This window comes from Terrapene carolina, unplaced genomic scaffold (genome assembly GCF_002925995.2).
Source record: "Terrapene carolina triunguis isolate 2854851 unplaced genomic scaffold, T_m_triunguis-2.0 Scaffold93, whole genome shotgun sequence".
In the NCBI taxonomy this organism is placed as follows: Eukaryota; Metazoa; Chordata; order Testudines; family Emydidae; genus Terrapene; species Terrapene triunguis.
In genome coordinates, this window is record NW_020664444.1 from 6,035,703 (window position 1) to 6,053,121 (window position 17,419).

Here is a 17,419-nt window from a genome sequence, read left to right on the forward strand (position 1 = left end):
TTTTTTCAAAACAGAAAAGCTTTTTCCGTGTGACTAATAATGATCCATACATCCCACTGCAGAATCATAATTTATGGGGCAACGTGTATTTAGCATTGAGTCCATTCCATAATATTTCAGTTCCTTACCTGCAGCACATGTGGTCTGCCTGATCGATATTTCCTTCAGCCTGTGCATGATACAAAGCCGGGGCACCCCAAATGCACAGCACGTGTATCTCAGAGTTTCTCAATGTCAACTTGCCAGGACCCTGAGGGCCACGCGGCATTTGCATATCGATTTGCATATGCTTTAAATGCAAAAGTAAATGCGCAACAAGCATAACACGTTTGTGTGCTTGTATCTTTGTCACTAGATGAATAGAAATAGCTTATTGTTCCTCAGCAATAAAAACCCAACCGTTGCATTTCAGTCAGTGTTATCACCCAGCAGGCAATCCAGGATGTGTTTTGGGTTTTATAGCTGACACTTCAGTACTCCATGAGCCATGGTTTGATCACCTCAGTTGTAGATACACAATATCCATACAGTAGAAATATACATATGCCTGTTTTTTTTTATCCCTGCTATACAGAACCACAGTAGAACTCACTGCAATCCTCTTTTTATGACCTAGGCATTTGACCATTTCATTTTCGCCTTCTTCGCTGTGGAGATGGTCCTTAAGATGGTAGCTCTGGGGATCTTCGGGCAGAAGTGTTACCTAGGAGACACATGGAATCGCCTGGACTTCTTCATCGTAATGGCCGGGTGAGTAGCCAAAGCTCATAAATGAATCATGTGCACTGGAGGCATAAACAAATCCACCAGTCGCCCAGGCGGCTTTTGGGTATTTCTTCAGGAAGCTGCCAAGTGCGAGCCAAAGAAAAGTCATGTAAAACCTGATCTCGGAGGCAATAAAACGCTGTTGAGTTCAGCTGTAATTGATTTTGCAAAAGCATCTGCAAAATATGAAATGGGAAACTGCTGTTCATCAGCCCAGCCTGAACCTGAGGGTTGGGAGGAAGGGAAGGGGTTCGAGAAGGCGTTCTGCAGCAGGACATCCACCTGAGCCGGCTGCGTTCTATGGGTGTGTCCACACAGCAACTAGACAACTGCGGCTGGCCTGTGCCAGCCAATGCGGGCTCATGGAGCTGGGGCTGCAGGACTCTTCCATTGCTGTGTAGACTTCCTGGCTCAGATTGGAGCCTGAGCTCTGGGACCCTCGCACCTCACAGGGTCCTAGAGGCCGAGTTCCAGCCCGAGCCCAGAAGTCTACATAGAAATGAAACAGCCCAGCAGCCCGAGCCCAAATCAGCTGGCACAGGTCAGCCATGGGTTTTTCTTTCCTGTGTAGACATACCATGACGTTCTCTAGCCCTTGAAAGTTTGGGGTACGAAGGGATGGGGGCTAAACGATCATTTAAACCACTTGATTTTGTCCTGCCACAAACTCTACGTCATGTATCTGTCTGTGGATGTCGAAGCTTCTTCACCAGCAGGCACAGGGGAGGTCTGAGCAGCAGTGGAGGGTTGCAGGGAAAGTGCCAACTGGAATGCTGGCAACCCGGGTGCTTCAGTACCAAAGGCATGTGCCTAAGCCCCTGGCAACCATTGATGTGAACCTGTGTACCAAAATAAGAGCTGTCAAGCGCCTTCTATAGTAATCTTTGCCGGCTTCATTTCAGTCAAATCAAATCCATTCAGATCTGGGCACTGTAATAACCAGCATGTTCCCAAAGCTCGCAGTTAAGGCTCAAGGACAGATGACCGGGTCCCTTCTGTGTCTCTTGCAGCACGCGTTGCTGGAACATTGCAACCTGTGCTGGTGCTTGAGCACCTGAAAGGGACACGGATTAGAAAACCACCGCAAGCAAAGGTGAAACCAACTGGCTTTCTCCTTGCCCAAGCTCAGAGACATGCACAAGTAAAGAGCAAAACCAGGGGGAAACAAATCTGTTCCTTAAGAGTTCTGTCCATGCTAATAATCTAAGATGTTAGCAACATAGATACAGGATTTAAATTAACGTATGAGATTTTCAACTTGACACTGTCCCTACCTGGAAAGCGACCATGCTGCTGTAACCCACTGGCCTCAGTGGGTGCTGTTCGGGCGAACGGAGACAGCAGATTTCAACTGAGCAGGAAGAATCTGGCTCAGGAAGGTTAAAGCCTCAGCGGGGCTAGCCGTGGGGGGAAGGGCAGGGAGCTGGCTGTCTGGCACACTTTCTAATCCTCATAAATTATAAACACATGGTAATTTCTGCTTTAGATTTATGTTTGTTGACATTTGAACACACCTCGACCAACAGCTGCTTATTCTCCTGAGACAAGTTTATGGAGCTGGTTATTTTACACTCCCAAACACCCTTGGAAGAGCTGATTCCTTTAAACTTCAGGTTCCCAGTGACCTGTGGAGAAATATTGAGCAGGTTTAAAAAATGTCCTACAAATAAACTAAATAGGTCCTAAGACTGGACAAGACCTACTCAAAGCAATTTTACCTGCTTGGTGTACAATTAGGAATGGAAAATGTTTGGATATTGCGTGTAATCTTACCTTTAAAAATATATATATGTCTATTTCACAGAGCTGGAAGGGACGCTGAAAGGTCATTGAGTCCAGCCCCCTGCCTTCACTAGCAGGACCAAGTACTGATTTTGCCCCAGATTCCTAAGTGGCCCCCTTAAGGATTGAACTCACAACCCTGGATTTAGCAGACCAATATTCAAACCACTGAGCTATCCCTCCCCCGCAATATGCAAGATCCTTTGAATATCCTGGGTTTATAGTACTTGGTTTGGGAGTAATTACAACATCCCTGCAATGTGTTTTACCCTTAAAGTAGTGATGCTCAACCTTAACTCCATCTTAATGTAGTTTTTTGTCCGGGAATACAATTAGGAATGGACTTACTGGTATGAATAAAACATAAAACGGTCTGAGCTGAGCCTCCTTTGAACCAGCCTTTGGCTACAGTTTAAGAAAAATCCAGTTAACTTCGTTTTAGCCCCACCATGTATTTTTTTAGGCTATAGTCAGGAACCAGGTGCACAAGCATAGTTCTGTGTAAGACCATCAATCCAGGAGCCATTAGATCTGGAATCTATACCCAGCTGTGCTGCCACTGTCTCTCTGTGTGACTTCAGGTAAATCACTGTTAGAATACAAATGATAACACCCACTCCTCTTATCCTGGGAGCAGTGGAGCTTCTGCATTCCATTAACATTTGGGAGGTTCTCAGATGTTATCACGATGAACATCAGAGCAATGCATATTAAAATGCCACACACGCACGAAGGGAGAGTCCTCTACTGCTGCTTAACAATCAGACTTTCCTTGGCTACGGTATTTGTATCTCAGTAAGCTGGAAAAGGAGGCACACTAAGGGGGGAGGGAAAGCTCACTGGTTTGTGCATTGGCCTGCTAAACCCATGGTTGTGAGTTCAATCCTTGAGGGGGCCACTTAGGGATCTGGGGCAAGATCAGTACTTGGTCCTACTAGTGAAAGCAGGGGGCTGGACTCAATGACCTTTCAAGGTCCCTTCCAGTTCTAGGAGATAGGATATCTCCAGTTAATTTATTTACAATTTAAGTCTGTTAGAGGTAGTTTTCCAGCCCCATTTTATAGACATAAAAGGCTGGTGGAGGAGAGAAGGGAAAATCAAACCACTATTAACACAAGAAACCCTTCTAGTGAGAGGCTGTTAATGCTGAGGACTGACATGCAGAACGATCCATTTGCAAGCCAGTCCCAAGGGCCTCTCAAGCAGCTGGAAGGTGCAATGTGGCCTATGACCATTGTACCTTTGGCGCACACCTGTGGGAATTCTAACTTTGTTGCCCACAGGAGAGACTTGAACTTGGGGTCCAAACATGAACCATTTCTCCTCTTAATTTGCCTTGTCATTCTCTGCTTGGCTAACAAGCCCTTGAATCCCCGCCCTGTTCCCCAACCCGGCCTGGGTTTTCACCTTCGGATCTAAAGAAAGGAGAGCCTTGGAGGGTGACTTGAATTACAAAGTACTTTGGAAACTTATTGCTGATCTTCCTGGGCAACAAGCAGCAGTTTTACCGGGCAGCGTGTGACATAATAAGTGGGTTGTTTTTCTTGGCAAGCGGACCTGGAAGCAATGGAGCCTATTAAGGGGCCCTTCTGATAAGCAGGGAAGTGAGTGACAAATGGGCAATGCCCGCCATTCCATTTGCCCTATTCAGTTTCCTTAAGCGAGCTGATTTACACTAATAGCACAGTTATCGAGGAAAGCCGACAGTAAGCGGGAAGACTACAAAATAAACAGATCTTCTGCTGACAGCAACAGATTGCATCTGGAGGCCGCTCCAGCGGTGAATACTCGCTGTCTCTGCTTGACTAAGAAAAGTACCATGGGAAGTTTCAGCCTGGAGAAAGCTGGCTCCGTTTCCTCTGAGGGCACGTCTATACAGCAATCAGGGAGGCGTGACTGCGGCAGATGTAGGCATTCCCAGCCTAGATTGGAACAAAAAAGCTCCCTACAAATAGTGGTGAAGCCATGGCAGTGTGGACTAGCTGCCCAAATGTAGAGTCAGGATCTCAGGCAGGCGTTTACTTGAGCAGCTAGGCTCACATATCTCCACTTGTACCGCTGCAGCGTCACTCCTGTTTTTAGTGAGGAAGCTCGATCATACCTACCCGTGCTGCAGTCATACCTCCCGACTGCAATGCAGACATACCCTGAGTCTGACCACGAGCCTTGTCCAAGCAGCAAAAATGTGATCTGCCATTTGACCCCTCATGACTGCTAATGTCAAGTGGGTCATTTACTCATTGGAGCGGCCCCTGTGTGGTGAGAAATGCTTTAGATGCCATTAATCTAATTGCTCTCCAGACCAAGAGAGCACTTGCCTTTCTTGGGAGAGCAGATAGGAAAGACCTGTGACTTCTGTTCTCTGGCATATTGAGCCCACGATAATAGTCCAATCTGTACAAATGAATGATGATGCTGCAGGACAGGACACGTGACATGCATGTGACGCCGTGACTGTTTCTCCCTGGATGCTCAGGGTCTTTGCACGCCTATGGTCTTCCGTGGCTTTATACCCCACGGGCTGTGTGTGCCATCCTCCTCTATTATGCATCTGTGCATAATGGTTTGTATTTCCAACGCATCCCATCTAAAGCATCATTAAAGGCTACACAGAGAGAGACTAGAGCCAGACTAGAGGAAGAGTTGGGTGTAGCAATTGTCCTGACAACAAGAGAAATAAGACTTGGGGAAATAAATACAAGAGGAGGGGGCAAGGGAAGGGCTGACGTGTGAAAGCAGCCATGGGGGAGAGGGGGTGTAACATGGAAGGGAGAGTGGCAGGAGGTGGGACGAAGGGGCAAGATCACTGAAGATGAGTGCAGCAGTGCAGGGAGAATGGTAAGAAGGGGGAAGCTATGCGGGGAGCATGGGCTAGTTAAAATAAGGGCAGATTAGATAATCCCCCGCCGAACTGACGATGGATTTCCCAGCCAATACCCACCCCACATTGCATGATTTTAAATGTGATTCTCTCTTCTTGCTTACCTAGAGCTGGGAGCAGAATTCTGGTTATTCCAGCCAATGGCTTTTTTTTACCCTAGACAGAGTCCAATGTCTTCCAAGGGTGCCTTTTCTCCCAGACAGATGCTCTGAGGGAGTTTATGGGTTCCACCCTCTATCACATAAAGGAAGGAAAACCCCAAACAGTGAAACGCATTTATGGGGTAGGGGTTGCTAAGTTCACAAGGTTTGTTAATTAAGCCAATTCTTTTCCGCAAACCGTTAGGAAACAAATCCCTGACTTAATCCTCCCTAGATGCAGTGCAATGAGTCTGCCAGTCCTAGTCTGTATTGACTACGCAACGTCTGTAGAGCTCAGAGACTGAAGAAAGCTAGAAAGCACGTGGGGAAAAAATCCTATCAGGTATCTGTCAGGTCTCTCACTTTACCTTGCAGTGAAAATTTAACACTGAAGTTCATAGACTTAGATGGCCTGATTCTCAGTTACTCCATTCCTGTACTTGGGGCATGTAACTGGGTGGGTCAAAACTGAAGGGTGTGAAAATGAGAACCAATGGCAAAAAAAGAAAAGTGATCTAAAGCACTTCACTCTTAAAGAGAGCTTTTGTTTTGAGTTGTGTGTGAAGGTTTTTGATGGTTTTATTGCATACCAAGAGATCAAGCCAAGCCTCCTGTAGTCAAAGGAGACGAACGGAATAAAAGCTAGGTAGGGATCCAAGGACTAGTATCCACCCAGACAGCGTAGGAACTCTCAGTGGAGCACTTTCCAACTGCTTTTACATTCTATTAGTAGTTTTAAAACTGGTGTCCAATTAAAGTAGAATCCACTTACTCAGCCACCTGATAAATTGCAAGTGTGCCTTATTAGGACGTCAGCCAGGGAACAGATTCAGGAATCAGTGGTATTCATTTCAGTGACTTTAAACAGAGGTTTGTCTATTCCTGAAAGGTCTGTTTGAAGTGCGCACACCTGGTGCTGGCTACAGGCCTAGTTACTGTAACTAGCAGGTGCAAACTGATGTTTGTTATCAATTTCCCACTGTGTGGTCCTTGCTTCTGCTAAGCGCCACATCCCTGATATTCTGTGATCTGGCTGCTTAATGCATCCAGGTTAGTTTTCAGAACTGTTTTAGTGCAGTGCTAAATTTTAAAGCTATCCCTCTAATGTAAATTTAATTCCTAGAGGCAGACTTTAAGGTGAAGTTAGGGTTGCAAAGATTTATTAAATGCTTCAGGAAAAAAAGTTATTAAAAACAACAGCAAAAAAGTCCAAAAAATGCTAAATTAAGGCTAAAGGGCCAATTTCATACCTGCTGTAATATTAGTTAAGTTAACGGATGTATAGCAGGAATAACTCCAGCCAAAGGTGTGGAAAAATCAAATATCGGAAATTCTTGAAGTTCCAAATTAAACTTCCCAAATAGCCTTAACTCTGTCCTATGCTGTATCACCAATCACTTGGAACAGATGTATACCCACACTTACCTCTGTCAGACAGACAGACAGATTTACTCCCACTGGCAGAATGTATAAAGTATGCTGAGTCCTTGGCAGAACTTTCAGATATTCAAAATTACTGGTGCAAATCAGGCAAAGTGTTGCACTGCAGACTTCTCCGTTGTCAAAGGTGCCAGTATGCTTGGAGAACAAATGAATAAGCAACACTTTCAGTGTGTAGACCAAGCCAATTTTGTGTTCGCTTTGCACGAAAGTTTTAGATATTGAGTGTACGTGGACACACGTCCGTGTTCTTTATGAGAATGTTTATGTGAGTTAAACTCCGCTATTCAAATGATTGTGGAAAGTGAACATATGGGGGCATAAGCAAAAGTGAATGCATTGTTAAATCTGAGCAAGCACTCTAAGAAATGGGTGGAAATCTGTCATCCAGTTCTCCTATGCAATCATGATCACAGCTTCATAATAACCCTCTGCACAATGCCTTCCTGTGACTCCATGATAACGGGACCACCACAATGTTGCCACACTTCTCTTTCCATCTGGATGTTCCAAAGAAGAGGATTCCACTATATTGTAGCTTATCAGACTGTCGTTGCAAAACATGACCTTGTCCTCCCACATTTGTGCTAGCATAAAAATAGCAATTAGAATCCTAGGGTTAATTTGCTGAAAGATGTGCTGTCATCATAATGTGGGGATATTTTAAAAATAGAAATCCCATATCTGTTACCGTATTGTACCTTTAGAGTATTGAAAGTACCGAATTTTTTAAATCTCAGTCCAGGTCCTGGGCTAGTCTAAATCAGCATAGCTCAATGGAACGACACGGATTTACATCCGCTGAGAATCTGGCTTCATGTTTGTTGCATTTCACTCGACCTGGAAACCAAAATCAGTGTGCAGTTAAAACTAGGCTAAAATGTGATTTCTAAAGCCCCGATGCAGCCAACCTTATTCTCGTGAGTAATCCACTGACGTCAGTGGGACCACTTGCATGAGTAAAGACTACTCTCAAACAAGCAAGCTTAGCTATTGTTTCTAGCCGGTTTCGATTTCACGTTCACTCCCTGGTTGTGTCATGGGCAATCTCAGTGCCTATGTCCTTAACACGACTGTGGAATGTTTACAATAAAAATGATTTCTGCTGAAATTTTAAAATATTGGATGGAAACATTTCTGGGTATTTGCTTTTGTCAGGCCTCCCTCCTTCCCACTCCACTTTTTAATTTGTGTATTCTTTTAAAAAAAATAATAATAAAAAAAAAGGCTTTCTGGTACCAAAAACTGGTTCACAGTCTTGCTCTTGATGCATTGTGGTATCTGAACAAGAGTAGTGAGAGAGATGTGACATATTTACAAGTGCTTCCCTGTAGTCAGTTCAAATGCTATAAATTGTAATTACAACCAAGCTAACAAGCCAGAACCCTATTTAAGAAAAAAAAAAATAAAGCCTGACACATGTTTACCACTCCTTGTTATAAAAGACCAATGAAACTGACTAAATTTAACATCTTTCTCAGGCCAGGAGAGAAACACGCGTGTGAAATGGCAACAGAATGTGAAAAATAAAATGTTCCTTCTTTTTAATAATATACTGCAGCCCAAACTACCTGAATGTTATTCCCCAGCTCTCTTCTGTAAATTTTTGTGGTAGGAGAAAAAGCCAAGCTTTTCATGAAAATACACAGAGGTAGTACAAGGAGGTATCACAGGAGTAGTGAGAAAGGAATATCAGGAAAATCTTCTTGACTGTGAGCTGTGTGGAGCTGTGGAATAGTCTCCCAAGCGAAGGGATTAAGCATTGGAACAATTTACCAAGGGCCACAGTCTCTCTCAGTTACTGACGAGTTTTAAATCAAGACGAGATGTTTTTCTAAAGGGAACTATTTTGGGGGGAAAGAACAGGAGTACTTGTGGCACCTTAGAGACTAACAAATCTATTTGAGCATAAGCTTTCGTGGGCTACAGCCCACTTCATCGGATGCATGTAGTGGAAAATACAGTAGGAAGATAGATATATACGCAGAGAACATGAAACAATGGGTGTTACCATACACACTGTAAGGAGAGTGATCAGTTAAGGTGAGCTTTTATCAGCAGGAGAGAAAAAGAACTGTTTGTAGTGGTAATGAAAATGGCCCATTTCCAGCAATTGACAAGGAGATATGAGGAACTGTAGGGGGGGGGAAATAATTCCCCATTTCCCCATGCTTATCCCCCCCACCCTACTCCTGCACCCAGTAGTCATGGTGGTTAGCCCCAGTGACTTCAGCAGGATGACTTCAGTAAGTAGCTGCAGCTCAGGGTAATGCACCATGGCGGGTGCTCTTAGAGGATGCCAGATCACTCATAGACACCAGGGAGTGACACTTTGGCCTGGTCTGCACTGGGAGGGGAGGGGCGGGGGAATCGATCTAAGTTACGCAACTTCAGCTACATGAATAACAAATGTGAAAAATCGGGACGGGGGTGGGGGGTAATAGGAGCCTATATAAGAAAAAACCCCAAAATTGGGACTGTCCCTATAAAATTGGGACATCTGCTCACCCTATCCAGGAGGCACTACCTCCAGCAGGTAAATCACAGCCTTAGCTAGGCAGCTTCCTCTGGTGCTGCAACAATCCCACGCTGCAATAGCCTTCTGCTAATCCTGCAGATCATGATGGCGCCCATTGTCTCGCTTAATCCTGAGATAGCCAGGGCACATACTGTCCGGCTAACTGACCCACCTGACAAGCTAGGAACTGCCCCTTTTCAGCCTGCCCACACACTTGTAAGGCCTAGGAGATGAGACACCTCTGTTCTGATTTCTTTCTCTCTTTCTTCCTTAGCATGATGGAATATTCTCTGGATGGGCACAATGTAAGCTTATCTGCCATCCGTACTGTCCGGGTACTCAGGCCTCTACGAGCCATTAACAGGGTCCCAAGTAAGTAAAATCCTTTTTTTCCCAGCGTGATGAACACAAATGTATATGTGATTCAGAACATGCCTGGGGAAAGTGGCACAGCACCAGGGAGCTAAGCAGGTGTGGCTCCTACTGACGTCCATGCAAATTTGATCCCTCCTGGGTGCTTTGTTTATCCCATTGTCACAAGGTGTCTGACCCCTTAAGAGGAGGTGGGCCTCAGTCCAGCTGTGACCAGCTTAACTCAGCTCCCCAGGTGGGGCGAATGAAGATCATATGACTTATAAAGGAGAGGTCTGGAGAGCGAGCAGCTGGTAACACTCTAGCTAGGAAGCCCAGGCAAGGCAGAAGCCGAGGGAGCTGTAGCTGGCATGAGGAAGCAGCTGGAGGGAGCAAGACTGGCTCCTGCAGGGAATAACGGGATTGTTTGCATTATAACCCAGTCCTGGGAAGGGGCACTGGGGGCTCCTGGCTCCAGGGGAGAGAGATTGAACTGAACTCTGGAAAGGAAGGCCGAGGGTCCGGCTGGAGCCTATGCTCTGAGACCCTGTGACTGGTCATGGCCCCTCAGTGATGATGGCAGTGTGTGTCAGTGAGATCCTTGCCCCGCTGGTCACTGAGAGGGACCGTGTCCCTGGCTTTGGGGCTCTGTGATGGGTGAGGAGCTTTGACCAGCGACACCGCTGTGGAGACAACAAATTGCTTGGCCACAGTGCTACAGCCATGAAATCCCACTGGGAGTGAATATGGCGTTGCCCTGGTGGTGCTTGAATTAGACACGTTTTCTTTAAGGGGAAGGTTATCGCTGCTGTATTCTGTCCTTGTGAAGGTATGTGGTGATTTTTAGGGCTATGTGGGGGACACACGGTGGAGCCAGATAACTAGGGATTTTGGGTAAGTGGCTGTGTGATGTATTTATATGATCGTAGCACCCAAAGGCCCCTCTCAGAATTGTACCCCATGAGGCTGGGGGCTGAACTAACACAGGAAGATCCAGTCCCTGCCCTGGAGAGCTGAAGCAAATCTACATGTAGACACCAAAGGCTCTGTCGATGCCACTTGCATCCCCCACTGCAGAGACCACAGAAGCTGCTGAGTCGTGCAGCTATGAAGGCGTTCCAAGGATCTGGGTCACTCACAGTCATAGCAGTTTTCTGCCGTATGTGGCTTGTCACCTCTGCCTGCCCCCTTTTGGGGTGGTAAAGACTCTGGCTCCACCCACCCAGTGACCATCCATGGCAATCAAGCAATGTTGCAACACAATTCAGTGAATCCCCCAGAGTTTGAACGGGGGGGGGGGGGGGGGGGGGTGTTCTTCCTTGTCTGACTGATAGCTGGGCTGAGGCCTCTCAGGGAGGCCAGTGAAACTGATGTTCCAAAGAGTGGGAAAAGCAAAGGCCTAGAATCTCCTGGGCAGAGTACATAGATTGTAAACCGTGCAAAAATCTACTCCCCTGCTTCCCTAGGGCAAGTCATATTTTTATGGGTGAGCAAAATATCATTAGTTTTAGCATTATCATCAATCCTGGTGAAGGACAGGGGTGTAGATTTTGTATCTAGGCTGGTAAATGTTCGTATCTTGATTTTAGTAAAGTTTTGGACGCAGTCCCCCATGACATTCTCATAAGCAAAGGAGGGGAATGTGAACTATAGAAATTACTATAAGGTGGGTGCAGAACTGATTGAAAGATGTACTCAGAGCATAGTTATCAATGATTTGCTGTTGAAATGGGAGGGCATAGCTAGTGGGGTCTGCAGGGGTCAGTCCTGGGTCCAGTCTATTCAGTATTTTCATTGATGACTTCAATAATGGAGTGGAGAGTATGCTTATAAAATTTGTGGATGACGCCACGCTGGGAGGGTTTGCAAGCACTGTAGAGGACAAGACTGGAATTCAAAATGACCTTGACAAATTAAAAAATTAGTCTGAAATCAACAAGATGAAATTCAGTAAAGACAAGTGCGAAGAACAGCACTAGCGAAGGAAAAATCAAATGCACAACTACAACATGTGGAATAACTAGCTAGGTTGTAGTACCACTGGAAAGGATCTGGAGGTTACGAGTGGATCACAAATTGAGTATGAGCCAACTGTGTGATACAGTTACAAAAAAGGCTAATATCATTCGGGAGTGTATTAACAGGAGTGTTGTATGTAAGAGATAGGAGGTAATTGTCCCGCTCTGTTCAGCACTGGTGAAGCCACAGCTGGAGTACTGTATCTGTTTCTGTGCACCATGCTTTAGAAAAGAGGGGAATAAATTGGAGAGAGCCCAGAGGAGAGCAACAAAAATGATAGAAGGTTTAGAAAACCTGACCTATGAGGAAAGGTTAAAAAAACAGGGCATGTTTAGTCTGGAGAAAAGACTGGGAGGGACCTGATAAGTCTTCAAATATGTTAAGGGCTGATCTAGAGAGGACTGTGATCAATTGTTCTCCGTGCCCATGAAGGTAGGAGAAATATTAATGGGCTGATCTACAGAAAGGGAGATTTAGATTAGGTAGTAGGGAAAAGTTTCTGATTAAAAGAGTAGTTAGGCTCTGGGATAGGGGCATCCCCGTCACTGAAGGTTTTTAAGAACAGGCTGGACAAACACCTCTCTGGGATGGTCTAGGTTTACTTGTCCCTGCCTCAGTGCAGGGGGCTGGACTTGGTGAATTCTCAAGGTCCTTTCCAGCCTGATATCTCTGATTCTATGGATATTTTCCAAGACTGTTTTAAACTCTTTGGGGCAGGGAAGATTGTCTCCATTCCTGGCTATAAAGTCCCCAGCACACTGGTATCTCAAGGCAAATCAAAATGTTCCTTTCAGGGGGGAAAAAAACTCAAGGCTAAGAAGATCCCGATTTTCTAGATAGGCTCATTGCTCCTCTCAGATGTATAAGGTCTTGCCATTTCTTTGTGCTCAGGATTAGTGGCACAACAGTCTGTGCTTCTGGTGAAATACCAAAGAGCGTTCATTGCAATGTGGGACAAAATTGGGTTCACCCACTGTAGAAAGTTCAAGTGGTCCCTAAGCCCATTTTCAAGTGGATTCAGCTGTTTGTCACCTAAATCCAATTTGAAAGATGAGCCAACCAGTTGAAATTGTTTCCCCATTGCTACCATCCCTCTTCTGAGTGATCCTTCACTGATATGCTAATTCTATATCCCTTTCATCACTCTTTAACTGAATCCTCTCTTTTTGGAGAGGCAGTGTAATTGTTTGCAAATCCTCAGGTTCCCTCCAGAAATTGCTTTTCCAGCTCCTTTTTAAAAATGCATTTGAATTATATGGCATTATCACTGAGCATCCCACTTAGATTAATTGCCCATAATGTCGGCACAGCTACAGACAGGAAAACAAACTCCCACTAAATTGTTCCGATTCCAATACCTTACATGAGCGGGCAAGAGAACAGATGATGTTTGCCTGCAGGAATATTCTTTGAAGTTTCTCTCGGCTCTTGCAGTTTTTAGACTTTCTTTTTTTTAAAAAAATTCCATGATGGCATTTTGTCAAGTCAGAAAAAACTTTGGAGGGCACACACAAGGAATGAGGGGACTTCAGAAGATTTGGATTCAGAATTTAATTTTTTTATCACGATTTCTCATCAGGCCAGAAATATCCCAGGGAGTAGCCTTTCTCATGGGTTTTTGGCTCAGTTGTTTCTAGTCCCAGCTGGGAGTGGGAAAAGTGCAGAGTGGAACAAAAATATGAGCTAGTTGGTAAGGGAGTTCTCTGAACTTCTTTGAACCACAAGAAAGGTTCAGGTTTTGGGGTAAAGGTTCAAATTGGTTCTTATTTTTTTCTGCATCCATTGAGCCACCCCTAGCTGCCTTTTGAATTAGAGGGTGTTTTAGGCTGTAATTCAGGAGAGCATTTAAACCTGTGCCTAAATTAACTTGAAGTCAATCGAACTTAGGCACATGCTTAAGTGCTTGGTTGAATTGGGGCCATAAGGACAATCATTTTATTCTAAGAGCTTGTCTGCACGACAGAGCCTTTGCCAGTACAGCTATGCCAGCATAATTATGCGGAGACGCAGCGTATTCTGGCATAGCTACACTACTTCCCCAAACAACATTAGCTGTGCCAGCAAAAGCACTCTTCTGTCGATATAGTTGTGTATACATGGGAGGGGTTATCTGGCATAGTTCTGTCAGCTGGGGGGAGATGATTTTTTTAGCACTCCCAGCTAACAGAGCTATGTTGACACAACTTTGTATTGTAGACTAAACCTAAGTAAATGGGTCTGAACCAACACCTCGTCTCTAAACGCCTCCACAACTTTGGGAAAATACTGATCCGGGTCCAAAGTTTATGGCTCTGCCCCATTTCTCGGCTCTCTGGTTCTGCTTTATGAGTTTGCAACCGAGGCTTTGAAGTGGGATTTTTTGGGCACTTTGTGCCATAATCCCTGTTTTGATTTTTCTTCAGAAGAGGGGTAATAGAAATTCATCTTTTTTTTTTCATTAATAGACGATGAGATTAAATTCAAAGAGCTAAACCCATGTTTTGAGTTGGTTGGCCTGATGAGCCGCTGGGACAGCCTCCTAGTGTTAATAGCATCTTGAATTAGTGCCAAAGTAGGATTAGTATTCTTAGAAGTATCTCAATTCCTGGAGGGTAGATAAGCACAGACTGTTTCTTGTTTATAAGGCACTAACTCTGTCCCCTTTTGACTTTGGTATTTTTAGTGCTCCAGCCTGATGTCTGATACAATCCAGGATCTGCCCTGAATGGACCGTGATAACCCCCCATTTTTATTTTTTCAGAGCAACTGACAACCTTTATAATAATGATGACTTAGGTTTGTACAGTCAGGCAGCTTTGATCCAGGGGGATTCCAAAGCTTAACACAGAGGGAAATTCACCCCCTGCTGAAACCCTGAATAAGGCGACTCATCCCATAAATCAGTATAACAATTGGCACTAATCAGCCATAGAGACGAAGCCACTCTCCAGCCATAGAACGGAATTGAGCTGTATGAGCAAAGGGGTGGAGAAGGTGGGACAGGAACCTTGCCCTGCGACTGCCCATTCCTGCTCTGTGATTGATGAGGGTCATTGCACAACTTTCCTGAACATAATTCAACCCGCAAAACCCCCTTCCTGTGCCTCCCTGAGATGCAGCATGTTGGCTTGGCCTCATTTGTCTCCGCTTGGAGTGTGTTAAAATCAGCCTTGCCAAATTGCCATAAATTGGGGGTTGTGGAGGGAGGGCATAAAATATCTACCTGCCCATCAGAAAAAGGGACTTCCCCTGAGTGAGTGGCGTGGGATAGACCTTTGCAAAGCTGATCTAAATAGAGTAGTGTAGGAATAGCGGTTCTCAGACTTCCCCCTACTGGGACCCAGGGCTGGATTAGGTCAGTCTGGAACATACCAGGCTACAGGACTTCCCTTGCCCACACCCCATACTGTGATCCCATCCATCCATTAAGGGATGGGGAATATGTTCCTTTCAAGAGAGATGGGACAGTAACATGGTTCCCCCCCACCCCCAGGGACATATGGTGCTTGGACCATTCCCTTGGGGCAGCAGGCTCACATCCCCTGCACAGAGGCAGGAGAGCAGTGAGGGGGACCCCCATATTTAACCAGCAGTTGGAGTGCATCTGTTTGGGTGAGTGGACCAGGCCTGCTGTACATGTCTTCTAGCACACACACAGCCCTCTGTTGGAGTAGTGCTGGTCGTAGCTTCTGAGTAGAGTTAACACCCTGTTGAGATGTATGGTGCAGTTTTCCCCCTTGCAGCTTTTGTTTCAGGCTCTCTGCAGATTCAGGCAGAGGTTACTGTGCCAGTTGCAATGGGGTCACATTTTTCAAGCTTTTCTTTGCAATCATGAAAGGTAGAGACTTACTTAAAAAAAAACAACTGGATTCTAACAGTCACATGATTCCAGAACCTGGCACAATTTCCCTTTGCCTTGATCCAGCCTTTTTGAGACCTCCCTCCATTACTTTTTCCAAACCAGGACCCCCTCCCATTTATCACATGGGAAGGCAGGGTGGTCGCAAGAACCCCTGATGTAGGAAATCTAGAGGGAGTGATCTAATAGGAAAGTTTGGTACTGAGATCCATTTTACCCCCCCCCCAGATCCTCCAGTTCGGATGGAATAAGAAAGCAGGTAAGAATTCTTTTCTAGCTAGGCTGATCCCAAGGCCCTTTTGGAAAGAAACCCAAGTTGTATGTAGAGCTAGTATCATTTCACAGCATTGCAGCAGTGCCTGTAATTAAAGACAAGTGATGTATAAAGAGAGAGGTGGAGGGATTCATGCACACACAATTTGGGCACCTTTTTTATAGATGCATAGATTCTAAGGCCGGAAGGGCCCATTGTGATCATCTGGTCTGACCTCCTGGATAACACAGAGCATAGGACTTTGCTGAATTAATTCCTTTGTGACCTGGGGCAGATCTTTTAGAAAAACATCCCATCTTGATTTTAAAATGATCGGTGATGGAGAATCCACCACAACCCTTGGTAAGTTGTTCCAGTGGTTAATTACATTCACTGTTAAAAATTTGCCCCTTATTTCCAGTCTGAATTTGTCTAGTTTAACTTCCAGCCATTGGAGCTTGTTACACATTTGCCTGATAGATTGAAGAGCCCTCTATTATCATTTTTTTGTTCCCCACAGGGGTGCTGGAACAACTGGCATAGTGGGGGTGCTGGAAGCCATTGAACCAAACTGTAAGCCCTATATATTATGGAAACCACTTCAAACCAGGGGTTACAGCAGCACCCCCAGCACCTCTAGTTCCAGCACCTATGGTCCTCCATTTATTTAATTTAAAAAAATGAATTAAAAACACCTCCGTTGTACCTGGCTATGCCTGAATTTATCCTTTCTTGTAGGCATAACAAAGGAAGTGTCTCTTGGTTCTGTCTGACAAGCTCTCTGTCTTCACAGTTATATGTGGTTTTCAATAATCATTAACGGCCCCAAAATTGATGATGAGTTGCCTTGTTTGTTAGCGTCAGAAAGACAACTTGACTCAAAGCCCACTGACCTCAAAGGGGGTCTTGCTACTGACTTCAGTGGGCTTTGGATCAGGCCCTAAAGGAGTAAATTGAGGAGATACAGAGGAGACGGAGGAGGGGACGTTCATGGGTCAGTTCAGGGAGGGCTGTTAATGCATGGAGGCAGCATGGAATGAAGTGCACAGATGTTTGTGAGGGAAGGTGGATGGCTGAATGGGAAAGGATGAGGGCAATGAGAACAGAGACCAACGTGCAAAAGTACAGAAGGGCACAGCTGTGATGGTCCTTGATGACCAGAACAAAAAGCTTGATGTTGATGAGCCAGCGAGGGGGAAGCCAGCGGAGGAATCCAGTGCAAGGAGAGGCGACCTGGTGAAAATGGTGGGGCCGGAAAATGGTCTTGGCAGCTGGTGTTTCAAAGAGACTGGTGGAAGCCAAATTGGGTATTGAGGGCTAACTGCATTGAGAGTTCAGCTTTGCAAGAACAATCGTCAAAGCAGATTTTAACTGCAGTTACTGCACAGTAGATAGAACTGTCCTCTAATTCCTTCCAACGGGGAACCAAAAG

At 45.2% G+C, this 17,419-nt stretch overlaps 1 protein-coding gene across 2 annotated transcripts in view; it reads left to right on the forward strand.

The window, feature by feature from the left end:
- CACNA1H (calcium voltage-gated channel subunit alpha1 H) overlaps positions 1-17,419 on the forward strand; it is a 205,336-nt gene that overhangs the window by 2,758 nt on the left and 185,159 nt on the right. For both annotated transcript variants that reach the window (XM_024212411.2, XM_024212410.2), the window contains exons 2-3: positions 617-750; positions 9,801-9,898. In XM_024212411.2, coding sequence (XP_024068179.2) covers positions 617-750; positions 9,801-9,898 — 232 coding nt within the window. The remainder of the gene's footprint in view (positions 1-616; positions 751-9,800; positions 9,899-17,419) is intronic.